Source organism: Eumetopias jubatus, unplaced genomic scaffold (assembly GCF_037043125.1).
Source record: "Eumetopias jubatus isolate StellerSeaLion01/CBP00866 unplaced genomic scaffold, mEumJub1_p1.0 scaffold_3, whole genome shotgun sequence".
NCBI lineage: Eukaryota > Metazoa > Chordata > Mammalia > Carnivora > Otariidae > Eumetopias > Eumetopias jubatus.
Window position 1 is genome coordinate 138,371,095 of NW_028274809.1, and position 19,738 is coordinate 138,390,832.

Consider the following 19,738-nt stretch of genomic DNA (forward strand, 5'->3'; position numbering starts at 1 on the left):
AATGTTGGGGGCCTTGGCAGTAGGGCTGATATGATAGCTTCTGTTCCAATCCCTGTCCATTTGGTTATTTATTTTTAGTTGAATAAATTGGCCTTACTAAAGGTCTGTGACTATGGCCAAAGAAAGAATTTTGGGGAGCCATGAAACCATACTAATTCCTGCTGTTAATTTCTAATTCTGCATTTTTTTAGCAGTTCCCCCTGCCCCCCACCCAAATAATTAGAAAGAAGTTCTAGGAAAAAAGTAAGCATCAGAAAAATACCTTTGACTTAATAACATTTAATTTACATATAGTTTCCCAACATTATCTATCTAAATTGTGAGAGGTGAGCCTCTTTAGTCAGCCAAAGATAAGATTTCGACTTGGGGTTCCTGGGTTTTCATTTGTTTTGACAAGAACCTGCAGTGCAAACTCAAGGTAGATGAAACAGCAGGTCTTCTTGATGGCTGAGTTGGTGCATCAAATTGGATCCACACATTTGTGGTCTACCTACCCATGCCGTTTGCTTTTGGCCATAATGTATGTGCTCTTCAGAACTTGTGTTTCTGGGGCCCAGATTTACACATTAGAAGATCATGCTTCCTGCGTGCCTTAGTTCCAGTCTTACTTGACCAAGAACGTGCACACGATGGGAGTCTCTGGGGTTCCTTCATCTTTCCAGTGTCAGAAGAGTGTTTGCTTGGCACTGTTAGACAGAAAATTGAGTCAGGCAACTAGTCCAGATAACTCAAGATTTTCTTTTAAATTGAGTAAATTAAATCAGCCACATAGTTCTCCTCTGTGTACTATTTTACTCTTTGAAGCCGATGCCCTTTGATTTTCTCCCTGGCTTTCTTACTGGAGTATCACTAGCTCCAGGTTAGTTAAGAACAAACTTCCCTGAGTGCTGGTGAATGGCAATAAAAATTGAACTCTCTCCTTTTCTTGTTTTGGAATTTCAACTCCACATATTTGTTTAATTTTATAATACTCTTCTCCCTCCCTTCCATACCCTAATTGTGTTGAAACTAATTTTTAAAAGCAAATGAACCATGATTCATTTTGTGTGGAGGTGTTTTTGAGAACACTTCTGAAGGCACCAAAGTCTATCACTGAGGACAGATTAGGAGTTCTTATTCCAGAATTGGCAGCTTGCGCTAGCTCCCCATACGATGAGTCAAAACAAGGCCTCTGTCCCCACATCTGGTGGTAAAAAGTTTGTGTGAACTTAAATGTGTGCTTTTTTTTCTGTAGGAAATGAGGAAATAGTCTATACGTAAAAAGTATGCACCCAGGGGAAAACAGTGAGGGAGTCCAAGTTTATCTTCAGCACCACTGGCTTCCCCTCCCCAAACCTTTCTTTGTTCCAGTCTCCTACAGAAACTGCCCATGCTACACACACCTATTTACCTCACGGAATTGTCAAGATACAGCTAAAGTACTAGTGCTCTGGTCTTTATTTCTACACTTCCACATGCAACTCTGATATGACTAAGCAATTGTGGAAGAACAAAGAGGGCTCTAAATTGAAAGTCCTGAGTGCAAATGTCAATCCTGATTCTCACCAGCTATGTGACTTTAACTAGTATCTTTTAATCTCACCAGCTTTTAATGTCCCTTGAAAACCCTCAAAGGAATGCAGAGAATAATGTGTGTTTCACAGATTTGTTGCAAGAATTAAGTATAAGCACTACATAAATGGAGGTATTATCCTGAAGCTTCTTGTTATTGTTGTGGGTTTTCTTTGGACAGGTTTCTAGAAAAGAACAAACAGCCAAAAATGCCATATGGATCGACTGTGGCATCCATGCCAGAGAATGGATCTCTCCTGCTTTCTGCTTGTGGTTCATAGACCATGTAAGTATTTACATTCTCTTAAGCCGGAGTTTCTAAATGTGTGGCCTAAGACAACATGTGCAGAATCAACTGGACTGTTTATTAAGTGCATTTTCCCAGGTCACATCCTAGAATTCTCGACTTAAACTCTCTGGTGGTGAGGTCTGGTGATCTACAATTTTCACAAGCTACCTGGGTGATCTTGTGCATATTAAGTTTGAGAACCATAACTTCAAGCATTTAAATCACCCTAAAGATTGTCCACCTTTTCCTTCCTACATTTCTGGCTAAGGCTAAACACTGGAAAATAATCAAGAAATATTTTACAATTGTAATGTGTTTACTAAGGGCCATGGTCTGCCCATGGAAATTGAACATGAAGTACAACATTACAGAGCGGATCATATTTTCTTATATGTCATAATGGGGGATTTTGTCCCTGAAGAAGGCCTTGGCAGCAAAAAATCCATATATCCATATATAAGACAAGGAGTATGGCATAAAAATCAAAATTATAATGACTATAAACCTCTATCATAAATGAAAGCATAAGAATTATGCTTCAGTTCCTATAAAATGGGCATAAATGTTCTCTCTATTGATTTATACAAAGAGCCTTTACCACTGGAAGAATAACTTAAAATATATGTCCTTCTTGCTGATGCTTCTTTTCCCTCTATTCACAGGTATACAACTATACAAAATAGATTTGTTTTTAAAAATTAAAAGATAGTCGCTTAGATAGATCTGATCACGTAGATTAACAAATGAAGTACATCAAAGGTAAAAACATTTTTGCCTTTGCTGGGTCTTGTCAAATACAACATTTCTACCTAACTTCTCCTGCCTTGCCATGTGCTCTTCCCCCTGACGGGAGCTGCAGCATCCCTGAGCCTTCTGCAAAGTTTCCAGCCACCATCGGTACTACCTTGACCAAATGAGGATAGTTCTCAACTGACTAGATCCTTAACACAGCCCAGCCATTTAAGGATCCTTCCTGAAGTTGGCTAGTTTTATTCATTTTAGGTAATGAAGGGAGTACCAGTTAGTGGAGAAAGAAAGGTGCAAAGCAAGCAAGAAAGAACACTTCTTTTTCATTCCAACACTGAACCTGGAAAGGGCCAGAAAGAAACTCTAATTCATATTGACTCTAATTCCTATTGGTGAAGTTGTCCTTACTTGCCATCCTTCTCAAACTGACACCTCTTCTCTCCTATTACACATGCTCGCCTCTACCCTGCCCCCTTGCTGAATCTTTGCAAGATTAAATTCTTTATTCTACAAATATTTATAAATTGCCTATGAGTTTCCAGACTCTGGAGATACCAAAGGAAACAAGATACCGCTCAAAAACCTTACTGTCAAGTATTTTGCCCCAACAACTTGAGTCTGATTTTTGTAACCCAAAGCAACACAGTCAATAAACTCTTTTTAATGGACATTTCAGGAGCTCTAGCCTGGCCTGCCTACAACTAATTTAGATCATCTTTCATAATGATTCAAACAACTGTAGAAGGAAAAATAAAAGATTTAGCTTTAAAAATTTATGTGGGTAGATTTTATACTTAAAAAGTAAGGAACCCAAAGATGAATTGAAGTCTTAGCTTTTAAGTCTCTGTAAAGAAAACCTACACCATCCCTGTGTTTCTCCTTTCCTCTTGTACAACAACACACACAACACTTCTGACACCAGATACCTGGGCACTTTCCCCACACCACGCAATTCTGTGACACCTGTTGTGTGTCCTACAATTTAACTCAATTCTGACACTATCTACATGGAGATTGAGTCAGATCCCGCTGGGTGAGGGCTCAGTCCCACAAGATTGCCCCCCTCACACTTCAGATGCCCGTTGAAAGTCCAGGCTGTTATCTGTGCTTCTGACTAATCAGCTACAAATCCCATGGTTTTGTAGGAGGTTCCCATGACCTCCTCCTTAGGTTTGATTAATTTGCTAGAGCAGCTCACAGAACTCAGAGAAACGGTTCACTTACTGTTTACCAGTTTATTATGAAAAGGATATGATAAATGATATAGATGAACATTCAAGTGGAAGAGATGCCTAAGGCAAGGTATGTGGGGAAAGGCGTGGAGCTCCCCCACCCTCTTCAGATGAGCCACTCTCCCAGCACCTCCACATGTTCACTAACCCAGAAGCTCCCTGAACCCCATACCTTTGGGATTTTTAAAGCGGCTTCATCATGTAGGCATGATGGATCATTAACTCAATTTCTAACCCCTCTCCCCTTCCTGGAGGATCGGGTTGGGGCTAAGAGTTCCGAGTTCCTGGCTTGGTCTTTCTGTTGAGCAGCATTCTTCCAGGAGCCCACCAAGAGTCACCTGAGAGAACAAAAGACACAGCAATCACCCAGGAAATTCCAAGGGATTTAAAAGTCCTGTGTCAGGAACCTAGGTCAAAGACCAAATACTAGACCAAAAGATGCCCTTATTGCTCTTATCATTTAGGAAATTACAAGGTCTGTGCCAGGAACCAGAGGGGATGTGGGGTAGAGACCAACATATATACATACATATTTCTGTCTCACAATTCTCACTGTCTTCTCCAACTCAATATGGTGCAGTCTCAGCTTAAGGAAATGCATTGCTCTACACTTTGGGGACCCTGAGGCCAGCCATTTCTTTCTATGCTTCTCATTCATCTGGTAGAGGCCAAATTTAGGTCCCTTCTACTAGTGCAAAGGCAGGGGCTGAGCCTAGCTTGCACATGACTGCATCACTAGGACCAAAGTCAACACAGGGTCTGGCACATCACTGGAGCCCAAGGAACATGTGTTGGGCATTACACCTCGCTCAGTACTTTGTCTGCCAACTGGATTTTCTCAGTGCCAACCTCCTTCTGAACCTCTGACCCGGAGAACTCTCATGTAGCTGCACACAAAGTTGGTACCCTGCAACCTCAGGTCCTCCACAGAATTCCTTCTGCTGCCCCTCACCTTAGCTGACACGTGACTTGTGAAGAACACTGCTTCATAGAAGCTCCATCAAGGAGAGGGGCTGCTCTTCCATGTCTCCATATGCTGAGGGACCCGAGTAGTAGATCAATGTTCTCCTGTCCTAATACAGGTAATCCCTACTTTCCAAAAGTTGGCATGATGCCACTTCACTTTTATGAAAGACCTACATTTGATGGGAATGGTTTTCTTCATTAAAGAAAAAAAAGTCTTTCAGATTTCTTTCAGTCAGCAAAAACAGGTACTAATGTAAAAGTGTTTGCAAAGTGGGGATACTTTTGACTTTATGCCGTTTTGGCTTATGGAAATGTTTCATAGGCATGCTCTGCTTTCGGATAGCGCGGGAAACCTGTACTGCTGTTGCCCTTTCCTCCAAATTCCTGATCTGATCTGGTTGAACCATCCTTGTCTTTTCTTTTTACTGTCATCTAATGATCTCCAGATAATTCCCTGGAACCTGGCTCACGGTTCTTTATTCCTCTCCAATTCTTGCCCTTATTCTGAGTGAATTCAATTTCCATATGTGAGGGAGGTCCATCCAAAGAATCATCTCAGCAACTTGAATTCTACATCACCAAACCTAACCTCAACTCTATTTTAGTATCTTTCCCCCATGGCCGTCCTCTGGATCTCAAAAATAATTTTCTCCCTGACCTTTAGATCCAGAATATGGCCAAGGAGAGTAACCAGGAATGATAGGAGAAGCCACTTAACAGTCTGACCACTTAATTTCCTCTCTTTCTACTTCTGTCATTCCTCACACCTGTTCATCACCCATTCACCCATATCCTGAATGTCTTGTCCCCGTGATGTGCTCTTCAGGAGTTCTAACCCCAAACACCCCACAGAATTAACTGTCCTTCTTCTAAGCCACCTTGTATATCCTGATTTTATTATCATACTTGTAACGTTGAATTGCTGTTCTTTCCTTTCCAACTTGACACTTTTGTCAGCTTGTTAGGGACAAAGACCATCTCTAAAGTCAGTTTTTGTTGTTGTTACCTGTAACTCAGTATATTATTTGGTTCATAGAACCAGCATTCAACATCCTCTCGTTATATTTAAAATTTAAATTAATGCTCAGATTAGGTTCAAATACAACTCTGGGGTCCAGAGAGTACCTACCATTGTGCTAAATGCTTTATTGCCATTGTAGAAAAACTGGGACTTACGCTCTTTGCTGTATTTCTAGTGGTAGCGAGAGTAATGGTTTATTTTAAAATCTTCCATTCATAGCATCTTATATGCCTTTTTGTATTAATTTATTCTGTCAAATGGCTGCTGGTTAATTTGTTGGTAGTTATTGTTGTTATTGTTTAGGGCCAAAGACAAAGCTTTGGCGTACCCCAGGAAAAGACTGGTGAGTAACCTGCCACAGACTGAGCTGCTAGGAATCAGACAAACCATTATTTCCCGCCCCCTAATTTCTCACTTTTGTGCAGTCCTCCCTCTATTCTCATCTTTCTTCTCTTGTTTTTATTACTACGACAGCGATTTCAACTATGTTACTTGTTGGTAAATCATTCTTTCAACAAATATTTATTTGTTGTCATTTGTGTGTCAGGCACAATTTCTTCAGCTACCTACCCGATTAAGAGTGATATAAAACCATGACTGTAAACATATTTGCAAACTACCATGAAAACTCAGTGGATAACACATGCTTGGAGAGACCCATGATACACAAATCACAAATTAATGGGTAAAGAATTATTAGATTCATAAGCATGTTCAAGTTTGGTTGAAAATGTTATTTAAAAAAATCATGTATTTAAAACACAGGCGATATACCAAGTCAGAATTATAAGGCTTATAGAATTTTAGAGGCTGTATTTCTTCAATGATATGATTATATATCTAGATTGTATGCTTTTGAAATACAAATTACTGGATAAATATCAAATCTGAAAATGTCTTAATGAGTAATAACATTATTCACAAAGTTAATTGAGAACATTTCTTACATTTCTCTATTTCTATGTATCTCTGCCCTTAATCAGCACAATGCCTGGAAAAGAACACAGGTTTGCCCAATTACCAAGTACCCAATCTTACCCTTAGCCTATCAGGAAAATACCCAAAGTCCTGAGGATGCTATAAAATTACCTAGCTGATCCATTCAGGTCACCCTCCCATTTGGGTCCATGTCTCCTCTTATAGATAGGCATTGAGAAGTCCCCTTAATGCACAATTTACCCTGTCTTTCCTTTTCCTAAGCCTCTGCACTGAGGTCCTGGTTTCATCTTGTTATTTCTCTTCAGATCACCAATTCCCACTTATTCTGGGCCCTCATCTTCTTTAGATGCACCCAAACAAGCCCACCAGTAGTCCAGATGGTGTCCTTGTGAAGGATCAACAAAGACATCTTTTGCTGAAATAACTAGATATCCACATGCAAAAGAATGAACTTGGACCCCTACCTCATACCATGTACAAATACTAACTCAAAATGGGTCCGAGGCCTAAATTTAAAAGCTAAAATTATAAAATTCTCAGAAGAAAACTTAGAAGTAGTAAATCTTTGTGACTTTAGGTTAGGTAATTATTTGTTAGATATGACACCAAAAGCATAAGCAACAAAAGAAAAAAGTGATAAATAGAGCTTTACCAAAATTAACAATCTTAGTGCTTTTCAAAGATGTCATCAGGAAAGCGAAAAGACAACCCACAGAGTGGGGGGAAATTTATATGATAAGGGATTTTCATCCAAAATATATAAAGATCTTTTACAAATAAACAATAAAATGAAAATCCAATTTTGAATTGGGCAAAATATCTGAAAAGACAAGTCTCCAGAGAAGACATACAAATGACCAATAAGCACATGAAAAGATGTTCAGTATCATCAGTCATTAGGGAAATATTTGCAAATCAAAACCACAATGAGATACCACTTCAGACCTACTAGGGTGGCTAAAATTTAAAAAGGTAATAACAAGTGTTGGTAAAGATGTGAAAAAATTGGAACCCTTATCCATTGCTGTTGGGATTGTAAAATAATTCAGCCATGATTTTACAGTTTGGCAATTCCTTGAAAGGTTAAGCATAGAATTACCGTATGATTCAGCAATTCCACTACCAGGTATACACCCAAGGAAAGTAGACACATTTGTTTACAAATGTTCATGGCATCATTATTCATAATAGTCAAAAAGTATGCCTATCAATCTATGAGTAGACAGAATAATGTGGTATATCCTTATAATTGAATATCATTCAGCAATGGAGAGGAATGAAGTACTGACTCATGCTACAAAATGGATGAATCTTGCAAACATTATGCTAAGTGATAGAAGCCAGATATAAAAGGCCATATATTTTATGATTTCATTTAAATGAAATATCTAGAATGGGTAAATCTACAGAGACAGAAAGTTGATTGGTGATTGTCAGGGGTGAGTGTGGAGATAGGTAGAAGGGGCATAACTCCTAATGGGTAAGGATTTTTTGGTGGGGGGAGGGCTGATGAAGATGTTTTGAAGTCAGAGAGTGGTGATGGTTGCACAGCTCTGTAAAAATACTAAAGAAAAAATCACTGAGTTATACATTTCAAAATGGCGAATTTCTTTTTATGTTAATTGTATCTTAATAAAGCTGTTAAAGAAAAGAGGGGCACCTGGGTGACTCAGTCAGTTAAGTGTCTGACTCTTGATATCAGCTCAGGTCTTGATCTCAAGGTTGTGAGTTCAAGCCCCGCATTGGGCTCCACAAAAAATTCTTGTTGGGCTCTGACAGATGATCCACATTAGCTCTGGAATTTCTTATCCAAAAAGCAGGACTTCAAACAGAAGGGATGAGTTTAGGGTTGGAATGTATGTTTCATAGATTTGTTGAAAGAATTAAAATTAAAAATTTAGTTCCCTGGGTAATAAGGACAATGTAGAAACTACCTAGTCGTATCTGGGCATAAGACAAGGTTAGTTTAAACTCTGATCGATATGATTATTGAAAAAGGAGTGGAATTGTATCTAGGTTTTGTTTCTTTAAATCTCTGATGTGAGCTGTATTGCTTTAGTAAAGAATTTTTTTGTTTCTTGAAGAAAATTTTAGAAAATATATGGTTCTATTTTCTGCCTTCATTAAATAAGAAGACCATTTGTCCCATGTCCAAGGCATTTACCACCATTTGACAGGATAGTGCCCTCAGTTCAGACTTTTCAAGGAATTAATATTCTTCCTGAAAGTTAAATACACAAATCTAAACATTCCAAATGACTTCTTAAAAAAATAAAACACATAAAAGAAACAGACTAAATTTAGAAGGACTTAAAAGAGATATTATTAAACATACTTGGTTTAATTTGTAGGTAACTCAATCATATGGGAAAGAAACACCATACACTGATCTTCTGATGCACGTGGATTTCTATGTGATGCCAGTAGTTAATGTGGATGGTTATGACTTTACATGGAAAAAGGTAGGTGAAGGCAAAGAAAACAAAGCATACCCTATTTGGGGATACAGGATGCACAGGCTGAATCATTCACAGAGTCGTGGATCTTGGCACAGTGGTTTGGTTTAAATATACATATAATTATTTTTTAATTTAATTTTATTATATTATGTATACATATAATTAAATTCTTATTATGGAAAAGCTCAAACATATGAATGGAAATCCTTGCACAGTAAACTCCTTTGTGCCCATCACACAACTTCATCAGTAATTAGTTCATGGCCAGGGGCACCTGGATGGTGCAGTTGGTTAAGGGGTTGGCTCTTGGTTTTGGCTCAGGTTCTGATCTCAGGGTCATGAGATCGAGCCAAGTATCAGGCTCTGCACTCAGCATGGAGTCTGATTAAGACTCTCCCTCTGCTCCTCCCCCTGTGTTTGCTCTCTCTCTCTCAAATAAATAAATAAATAAATAAATAAATAACTTTAAAAAAATAAAATAATCAACTCATGGCCAATGTTTTCTCACGTATATCTCCAAACCAATTCTATCTTATTATATTATTTTGAAGCAAATCTCAGACACCATATCATTTCATCAATAAATATTTCAGGATGCATCTCTGAAAGAGATCTTTAAAAAAAAAACATGGTACAACTGTACCTAAGAATTAACGATACTTAATATCATAAAATGTCCATTTGATATTTAAATTTGTAATTGCTTCATAACTTAAAAAAGTTTTTTCTTTGATTCAGGATCCAATTAAAGCCAATATATTATGATTGGTTTAGATATCTTTTAATTCTATTTCAATCCATAGATTCTCCTGCCATCCCTCTCTTTCTCTCTCTCTGTTTTTTCTTTGCAATTTATTCATTGAAGAAAAGGTTTCCCATTGTCTGAATTTGCTCATTGCATTGCCATGTTGCAATTTTACATTCCTCTGTCCTCTGCTTTCTTAAAACTTGAAATTTGGATTGTAGAGGATAAACCAGATTCAGGTTTGACTGTTTTGGGCAGGACTACTTCATTGTGATTCTGTATTCTGCATAATGTCTGATTGTATTTCCTTTGTGATGTTAGCTGCCATCAATACACAATGCCTGGATCCATCCATTCTTACTAGGAATCCTTTGCATAACATTTTGATTTATAAAATCATAAAGTGCAAGATTTAGAAAAGCATCCTAACTGCACTTGCATTCTGGTAGAATTGCATTCTAACTGATATGTGAATTTAAGTCTTAGGACCCTTTAATTTAGTGATGAGCATTTAAATATGAGTAAGTTTCCTGGTCAATCTAATCTATACTGGAAACCATTATCAATGGTTATTTCTAGCCCATCAACATCATGATTCAGGAAAATTACTCAAGCAATATAAGTGCTGTCCTTTCTAATGTAATGAGGAGCACATAAAACATAATTGAGCATATATAAGTTCAGAAAAGCCTCCTTGAGCAGCACATGTAAATACCGAGGAGAATAATCAGACTGATTGGAAACATACAGGATTAAAGAGAAGTTGTTTTATGCAGGAGGTAATTTTTGCAAAAGAAATGGGAATGGTGAAGAGGATTGGCTGAAAAAGTCATCCCCAAAAAAAAAAAAAAAAGTCATCCCAAGTGAAAGGAATACTGTGAATATAAGTTTGTAGGGAGGAGTGGGCAAATCCTGAACTAAATAAATGAGAAATTCCTAGCATAGTTCCTAACATAAATTTGGGTTCAGTAAATGATCTTATTGAGGCACCTGGTTGGTTCAGTCGGTTCAGTCTTGGACTCTTGATTTCGGCTCAAGTCATGATCTCGGCTCAGGTCATGATCTCAGGGTCCTGAGATCAAGCCCCATATCCAGCTCCATGCTCAGTGGGGAATCTGCTTGAGATTCTCTCTCTCTCTCCCTCTCCCTCTCAAATAAATAAATAAATAAATAAATAATCACATTCACAGATTGGTATTACAATAAATTTATTCTTTCACTGAATCATGGTAGAATTCAGCCACACTTTAGATATTGCTACTCCCCCACTGTCCTTTGTATCTTAACACTGCCAATTTGTCCCTGCAGTTTGAGAACCTAATTTCTCCAGGGCAATTCTTGCTACCAAACCACAGGCCAGGGGTTGGAAGCAGACTGGGAAGCTTTCCAGAGGGTTGGTGAGAGCAGGGAGAAAGGTACCACATCATCCCAACCCCAGGATTGAAACGATGTTTGTGCAACTGTTTACATGGTCAAATTTCTCAGTTTGCCCCAAGAATCCAATGGGGGAATTTGCTTTATGTTTACAAATGAGGATTGAATCAGTGCGATCAAAGGAACCATCAGGCTACAGGTGTCTTCACAGCTCTACCTCTTGAAGCTTTTAAATGTGAGAGTTGAATTCAGTCTAAAGGGAACATTGAAACTCATGACTCATAGTTTTAATTTTTGTTGAAACACAAAGTTATTTTACTTTTCTCAGAAGAAATTAAAATTAGAGCAAATAAGATTAAAGAAAACCAATAAGCAGCCTAGCAAAACCAAATGAAATTTCTGTTGGTATAGGTCAAAACTGATCAAATATTACCATTTCATTCGGTTCAGACTGAAATAGTTGTGAGGGAATGTAATTGAGACCTGGATGGAGACAAGGGCTGTGAGAAAGGAATGCTGTGAAGATCGTGACAGCTGGGGGCGCCTGGGTGGCTCAGTCTTTAAGCGTCTGCCTTCGGCTCAGGTCATGATCCCAGCAGGACCCTGAGATCCAGCCCAGTATTGGGCTCCCTGCTCAGCGGGAGGCCTGCTTCTCCCTCTCCGACTCCCCCTGCTTGTGTTCCCTCTCTCGCTGTCTCTCTCAGTCACATAAATAAAGTCTTTAAAAGAAAAAAAATCATGACAGGTGGAGTGATGGGTTTTCGGGAGACACACAACCCTGCCCACTTAGGCTTTAGAAGTCGTGTCTCTGCTTGAACTAGGAACATGGCCATCCTGGTTATCAGTATTTTGTTTATTTAGAATCGAATGTGGAGAAAGAACCGGTCCTTGCATGAAAATAATCGTTGCATCGGAACAGACCTCAACAGGAACTTTGCTTCCAAACACTGGTGTGGTAGGTTATTCGCTTCATTTCTAGCAATGTTTATTCATTTAAAAAGGGATATTCATAAAGAAAGGCTCATAATTCAAAGTAATTAGAGGGGAGGCCTATCTGAATCAGGATATAATTTAATAAACGTTTTAGATAAATGTGATGCTGTGCATGTGCACAGCTCACCTTAACCTCTCTGCCCTACGATTTCATCTTTAAAAAAAAAAAAAAGGAAATTGGACCAGTTCCTTAAGGTCCTTCTAGTTTCAAAATTCTAAAATTCTACTTTTCTAGAATAGTAAGGAAGTGACTGTTAAAAGTCCTACTTCAATGAACAAATAATATTCATCAGTAGGGTTTCAAAGTAGGATTGGGGGTGGGTACCTCTCCTTTTTAATTGCATAAGAAAATATTCACTTCGACAGCATTCAAAAACATTTTCTTTGGTTTTCACTATTTACTTAACAGGAATTTTTCCTTCATGAATGTCATAAACTTATGTCTAGCATAGTGGGAGCTTATTCATTGTTCTGAATGAGTTAAAGTACTCAGTGAATATTGATTTAGGCATTCAAGAATATTGTCTGCTCTCAGGGAGGTAGATGGTGGTTTGCCTTTCCCCCATTGTATCTCATAGTTACTACATTTAAGAAAGAGCTACAAAACAAAACTAAACCTAATAATGATCTTGAATCATCTTCATTTTTGGAAGTGGGTACATGTGGCTCTGTGGGGACTAGAAGATATTGAAAGTGACTGAAGCCACAAAACCCCGCTTCTAACCACCCTTTGCCTTACACAATGCTATATACATGATTGTACCTATTCCCTTTCTAAAAAAAAGAAGGGAAGTTTTGTGATTTTGAACATTTCATCATTATCTCAGAATCCACATGAAAACTTCACAAGAGAGTACTTACCTTATTTCCTTAATTCCTTCCTTCTCTAGGTTGGAAACTCCGTGAGGGAAGGGACCATTATCCATTACCTAGTGAAATGCCTGGCACATGCAGCATTGCCAGAAATTACTTAAATGCATAAAGGAATGAATGAATTGTTCTAAGAGAGCTGCAGATGTAATAAGCAAGCAGAGGAAAGGGCAGTTAATCCTGCCTTGGGCTCACTCCTTTTGTGATTAAGGGAATTACTTAGTGGTTTCTCCGTGAGAGCCATTCTTAAGATTGTCCAATAAGAGTGCCCATTGAAGCCCAAAGACTGCCACAGCAGTGATAACTGGGCAGGAAGTCAGAGAAGAAGCAACAAATATGAAATAGGTCTGAATAGAGCTGATGGTTACTAAGTGCTGAGCTGTTTACATATGTCTCCCCCTAGGTTTCATTATCTATGTATCCTGGATGGAGAATTCCAGCCTTAGAAGGTCAATGCCATGCTTAAGAGCACAGACCTAGGAAGAGGCAGAGCTGGGATATAAAGCCAGGCTGACTGACTCCAAAGTTATCGCAATTCTTCTCAGAGAATCACCCCTCTATTATAAGTTCCCAATTGGAATTTCTTATTTTATCTTCATGCTCTTTTGGTGCTCTGTCTTACTTAATATTTTTTTATGGTGAAGTCAGTACTACCCAATTTGAATAATCAAGATGGCAAATATATCCTGTTATTGCCCTCAAGACATATGGTAGTCCCTCTGAGGCATGGCACTATGTTATTACCTGTCACAAGAGTTAAAAACAGAAACAGAAGCAGCAAGCATACAGACAAAAGAGAGTGCCAAATAAAACAAAAACTAATTGCAAGAATTCTTTTTTTTGTCCAGTGCCCCAGTATCTCTTTAGTACTATGTAAGCAGGCCAGTGAGAAAGAATTAAATCTTATCTCCTCCTTGTTCATGCACCTAGAACATGCCTTTATGATACTTTTTTAAGAATCTAAAAGAGCACCTTACTTATTAACAAGAATTGACATATCAAGGCTGTTTATTTCATGTTCATTTTCCCCTTCCTCTGTATTAAAATTGTGTGCGTGTGCATATGCACGTGTGTGTGTGTGTGTGTGTGTGTGTGTGTTAGAGATGAGAATGGGGGTGAGGTTGCCTTAGACCACTCAGGCGGCCATAACAAAATACCACAGGCTGAGTGGCTTCAACAAGGGAAATTTATTTCTTGTAGAGCTGAAGGCTGGAAGTCCAAGATGAAGGTGTCAGCTGGGTGGGTTTGTCCGGAGGCCTCTCTCCTTGGCTTGCGGATGGTCACCTTTTCACTGTGTTCTCACAGTGTCTCTTCTTAAAAGGACACCAGCCGTATTAGATCGGGGTCCCACCTTTATGACTTCCTTAAACCTTAATGACCTCCTTAAAGGCCCTATCTCCAAACCTAGTACATTGTGCGTTAGGGCTTAAACATATGAATTTGCGGAGGGGCAGAATTCAGTCTATAACAGGGAACATTTTGTGAGGACGTCTGGTCTCAAACTTCCTGAGAGAGATCCACTTATTTTCTAAACTGCTAAGTTAAACTACAAAGTGTTTATAACCGGTGTACAGTAGAAAATCCTTTATTTCTTTTCCTATGAGACCATAGTGCCTTTTCATCATTTTTATGGTACTAAAATATATATAACACAAAATTTGTCATTTTAACCATTTTTAAGTGTACAGTTCAGTACATTGAGGCATTAAGTACATTCACGATCTGGGAAACCATCACTAATATCCATTTCCAAAACTTCTCATCATCCCAAACAGAAACTCTGTGACCATTAAGCAACGTCTTCTCATTCCCCCCTCTCCTGCAGCCCCTGGTAGTTTCTACTCTACTTTCTGCCCTTATGAATTTTCCTCTACTAGGCCTATAGATCAGAGAATGCTTGAGCTTGAAGGGACCTGGTACACCAGGTGTCTCTTTGTACAAAAAGAGCACCTTCAGCTGAGAGAGATGAAGTAGCTTGCCCAGATGAACATGCCTGTTTCATGGCAAAGCAGATCTCAGACTCAAGTTTCCTGACTCTCCATGAGTCTTCCTACCAAAATACTTGAAATCTCCAGAATGGCAGTCACAGAAGGAGAATTCTGTGACTGCACTGTCTGTGTCTATTACAGTAGTAACTAGTGGCAGCTGAGCCCTTGAAATGTGGCTTGTATGAATTGAGATGTGCAGTGAGGGTAAAATACACACCAGATTTCAAAGACTTGGCCTAAGAAAAGTAACATAAAACAGGTCATGAATAATTTTTATATTGATTCCATTTGAAATGGTAGTACTTTGTACATATTGGGTTAAATAAAGTGTATTAATAAAATAGGTTCACCTGGGTTTTTTTTTTTAATGATTGAAAAATAAATCCTGTGACTTGCTTCATGTATCTATGGAAGAGCTCTGGTCTGAGGATTCACGTGAGGGCACCACCTCCTCCTTCATTTCTTTCATGTCCTCCCCTGTCTCTACTCCTAACATAGAATCTCTGTTCTCTAGAACTATATATCAGGGGGAAAAGGGCAGGAGTAATCAAAGGGGACAGAACTATGAAAACGGTTCAGCGGATCACATTATTGATTAAAAATTAATACAATCAGAGAAAGACATGTATCATATGACCTCACTGATATGAGGAATTCTTAATCTCAGGAACAAACTGAGGGTTGCTGGAGTGGTTGGGGGTGGGAGGGATGGGGTGGCTGGGTGATGGACACTGGGGAAGATATGTGCTACGGTAAGCGCTGTGAATTGTATAAGACTGTTGAATCACAGATCTGTACTTCTGAAACAACGCAACATATTTTAAGAAAAAAGAAAAAGAAGAAGATAGCAGGAGAGGAAGAATGAAGGGGAGTAAGTCAGAGGGGGAGACGAACCAGGAGAGATGATGGACTCTGAAAAACAAACTGAGGTTTCTGGAGGGGAGGAGGGTGGGGGGATGGGTTAGCCTGGTGATGGGTATTGAGGAGGGCACATTCTGCATGGAGCACTGGGTGTTATGAACAAACAATGAATCATGGAACAGTACTCCAAAACAAATTATGTAATATATGGTGATTAACATAACAAAAAAAATTAATACAAATGAAGTACTTGGAAAAGCCTTGGATGTTTAGCACAACATTTTCTTGTAGGGAAAAGAATGTTTCACAAACATTAAGGTTGTTTTATTGCAAATAAAAGGAAGAAAGCAGAGCAAGCTTAAATAAGGCAGGCAAGCCCTGGAAGGTTAATGGAGTAGCCCAGGCGACCTGAGGACAAGGATGCAGCTGAGTCTCAGAAATAGCCTGGAACTGGCCCTCAGCACTGCAGTGGGCTCCGTAAGTCCTTCCTCTCCCCATTCATCACTGTGAGGCACACTGGATTCTTTTTTTATTCCAGTCTGGATGATGATGACGATGATGATGATGATGATGATGATGACGACGACGACTACAAAGGGGAGAAACTGTAGTCACTGAACACTTAGTATAGACAAGGCACCATGCGAAGCACTTCATATGCATTAGCTCATTGAATCCTCATTAAGTATATAACTTTCCCACTTAGCAGATAAAAAAATCAAGGTGTAGATAGGTTTACAACATTTTATCTAAGGCTATATAGCTATTAAATGGCAGCGCCAAGATTAGAATCAAGTGATTGGATGACTAAAAATATGCCTATGCCGCTTAGCCTCTTACTGTAAAGGGCCATCACTACCAAGAATGTTCACTTTGTATCTCCTGAAATAGCAGTATTTCCTTCACAGGGTTGCATGAGGATTAAGTGAGATATTGCGTGTAAATCTTAGAGTTTGTGTCAGCAGGTGATGTTACTGGTATTGTCTTCTTTGTTCTAGAGAGCAGCTAGACTGACACCAGAACCTTCATCTCAATTTCAAGTTATCAGTGGAGGGATTCAGATTGACAGAACACAAGTTAAGGATCCAGTTCAGGATTAATCAACTGTTTCCAGGAGGGAATAATGTTTGGGGTCAGAGATGGCTCCCTGGGGCTCCACCCCGGTGCATTAAGGAAGAAAACTACCCTCTGAAGTGATGTATACTATAATCTCTCAAAAGTATGAATAAATATTATGCTGGCCCCCAATATCACCATTTTATTTTGTTTACCAGACTTCTTTATTTAGCAAGTTAGAAGTAGCACTGAAGGCAGACTTGGATATTCTGAATTCCCAAATGAGACTTGTCTTTTATGGGCTATATTGATTAGTAACTTTTAAACTACAAATACCAGAAAAACCAAACTCACAAAGGATTAAAGAAAATGGGGTTTCTAAAAAAATGGTTTGTTTTTTTTCTCTCATATAGCCACGAGTTTGGAGGCAGGGCTGGCTGGCATCGCTGAGATTTCCTTTCACAAAGGGTACAAGATGGCTGCCCCCAGGCAGCAACTGTTGGGGTGTTTGCTATGAGGACATAAAAATATTTCCTTCAGGGGCGCCTGGGTGGCTCAGTTGGTTAAGCGACTGCCTTCGGCTCACGTCATTATCCTGGAGTCCCGGGATCAAGTCGCATCGGACTCCCTGCTCAGCGGGGAGCCTGCTTCTCCCTCTGACCCTCCCCCCCTCACGTACTCTCTCTCTCTCTCTCTCTCATTCTCACTCTCTCAAATAAATAAATAAATCTTTAAAAAAATATTTACTTCAAAAGAAATATAAATATGTTCTTTACAGAGTTCTATCTAATCCATTTCTCTAAAAATGTTGCACCATAGATATTCAGAAAAGGCACTGTCAGGGAAATCACAAATTACAATAGCATATGCATCCCCTCTAATCCCATTCTATCAATTTCACTTCAGGGGAAGGTGCATCAAGTTTCTCATGCTCAGAAACCTACTGTGGCCTGTACCCTGAATCAGAACCAGAAGTGAAGGCAATGGCTAATTTCTTGAGAAAAAACATCAACCATATTAAGGCTTACATCAGTATGCATTCATACTCCCAGCAGATACTGTTTCCATATTCCTATAATCGAAGCAAAAGCAAAGACCATGAGGAACTGGTAAGTGCTACTTATGTTTTTCATTGGCATTTCAGAAATAAAATAATACCTAGCTCAAGAATAAAAAACTGTGGGAAAAAATTTCTCCTTTGGAGGACAGAGGGAAAGATGGTTTATATTTTGGTGTCACTCTGCTGAGAGTCATCCTGGGTCAGGGTTCACTGAGGGAATGTAAAGAACAGGTCCGACCCTGTGGACGTGAACTTTAGTCCAGCAGATGGGTCCCTAAGAAAATGTCAGACTTATTGCTTGAACGTCAGGTTTGAACTGTTCCACATGGAGCTGAACTACATATAAAACCATAAAAGCAAGGACAAGAGTCTCTGGAATTGTGGGTCTGCTTTGTGGTAACTAGCTTTCTACAACAGCCTGACATAGATCAAGTCCTGGTACAACACTCATCAATCTAATACCAGCATTGGGAATTGTGTACACACTCACCTCCCTAACCCCCAGAGGTTTGGTCCTATTAAAAGCACCTCCAATGTCGACATTTTGGAATGTAGTAGAAGATACAGGAAGTTCGAAGAGGATTCATATAACCTGCTAACCTCTCACTGCTTTTTGGTCCCAGATGTTCTATGTTTGGGTTGATGACAAAGAATATAAGAGTTCTTGATCTGTTGTAGCTAGGATGGGCCACATTCTTACCCCAGATGCTTTCCAGACCATGGAAGGGTTATGGTGACAGTCTGACTCTTGGCCAAGGTCTGATCTTTATGTAGTGGTTTGTTTCTTACTAACTCCTTTTGTTCTGGTTCTCTTTTTTTCCTTTCTCTCTCCTTTTATTTTAATTTTTATTTGTTTTTGTTATTGAAGTATAGTTGGCATAAAATGTTACATTAGTTTCAGGTGTACAACATAATGATTCCACAGTTCTATACATTATGCTCATCACAGTAAGTGTAGTTACCATCTGTCACCATATAACATAATTACAATATTATGACTATATTCCCTATGCTGTACTTTTTATTCCATGACTTATTTATTTTATAACTGGAAGTTTGCACCTCTTAATTCCCTTCACATAGTTCATCCATCCTCCCAATGCCTCCCCCCTCCTCTGGCAGCCACCAGTTTCTTCTCTGTATTTATGATTCTGTTTCTGTATTTTTGTTTGTTCATTTGCTTTGTATTTTAGATTCCACATGTAAGTGAAATCACACGGTATTTGTCTTTCTCTAACTTATTTCACTTAGCTTAATACCCTCTAGGCCCATCCATGTTGTTGAAAATGACAAGATCTCATTCTATTATATGGCTGAATAATATTTCATTGCATATATGTACACCCCACATCTTCTTTATCCATTCATCTATCAACAGATACTTAAGTTGTTTCCATAACTTGGCTATTGTAAATAATGCTGCAATAAACAGAGGGGTCATATATCTTTTCAAATGAGTGTTTTCATTTGCTTTGTGTAAATACCCAGTGGTGGAATTACTGGATCACATGATATTTTTATTTTTAATTTTTTTGAGGAACCCCCCCCATACTGTTTTCCATAGGAGTCACACCAATTTACATTCCT

The 19,738-nt window shown here is 38.9% G+C and overlaps 1 protein-coding gene across 2 annotated transcripts in view; it reads left to right on the forward strand.

Annotated features, from left to right (window-relative positions):
* The window catches only part of CPB2 (carboxypeptidase B2), a 49,478-nt gene that overhangs the window by 22,865 nt on the left and 6,875 nt on the right, over nt 1-19,738 (forward strand). The window contains exons 6-9 of one of the 2 annotated variants that reach the window (XM_028106777.2): nt 1,733-1,837; nt 9,097-9,207; nt 12,185-12,278; nt 17,998-18,200. In XM_028106777.2, the coding sequence (XP_027962578.1) occupies nt 1,733-1,837; nt 9,097-9,207; nt 12,185-12,278; nt 17,998-18,200 (513 nt within the window). The remainder of the gene's footprint in view (nt 1-1,732; nt 1,838-9,096; nt 9,208-12,184; nt 12,279-17,997; nt 18,201-19,738) is intronic. The other variant, XM_028106783.2, reaches the window with a different exon arrangement.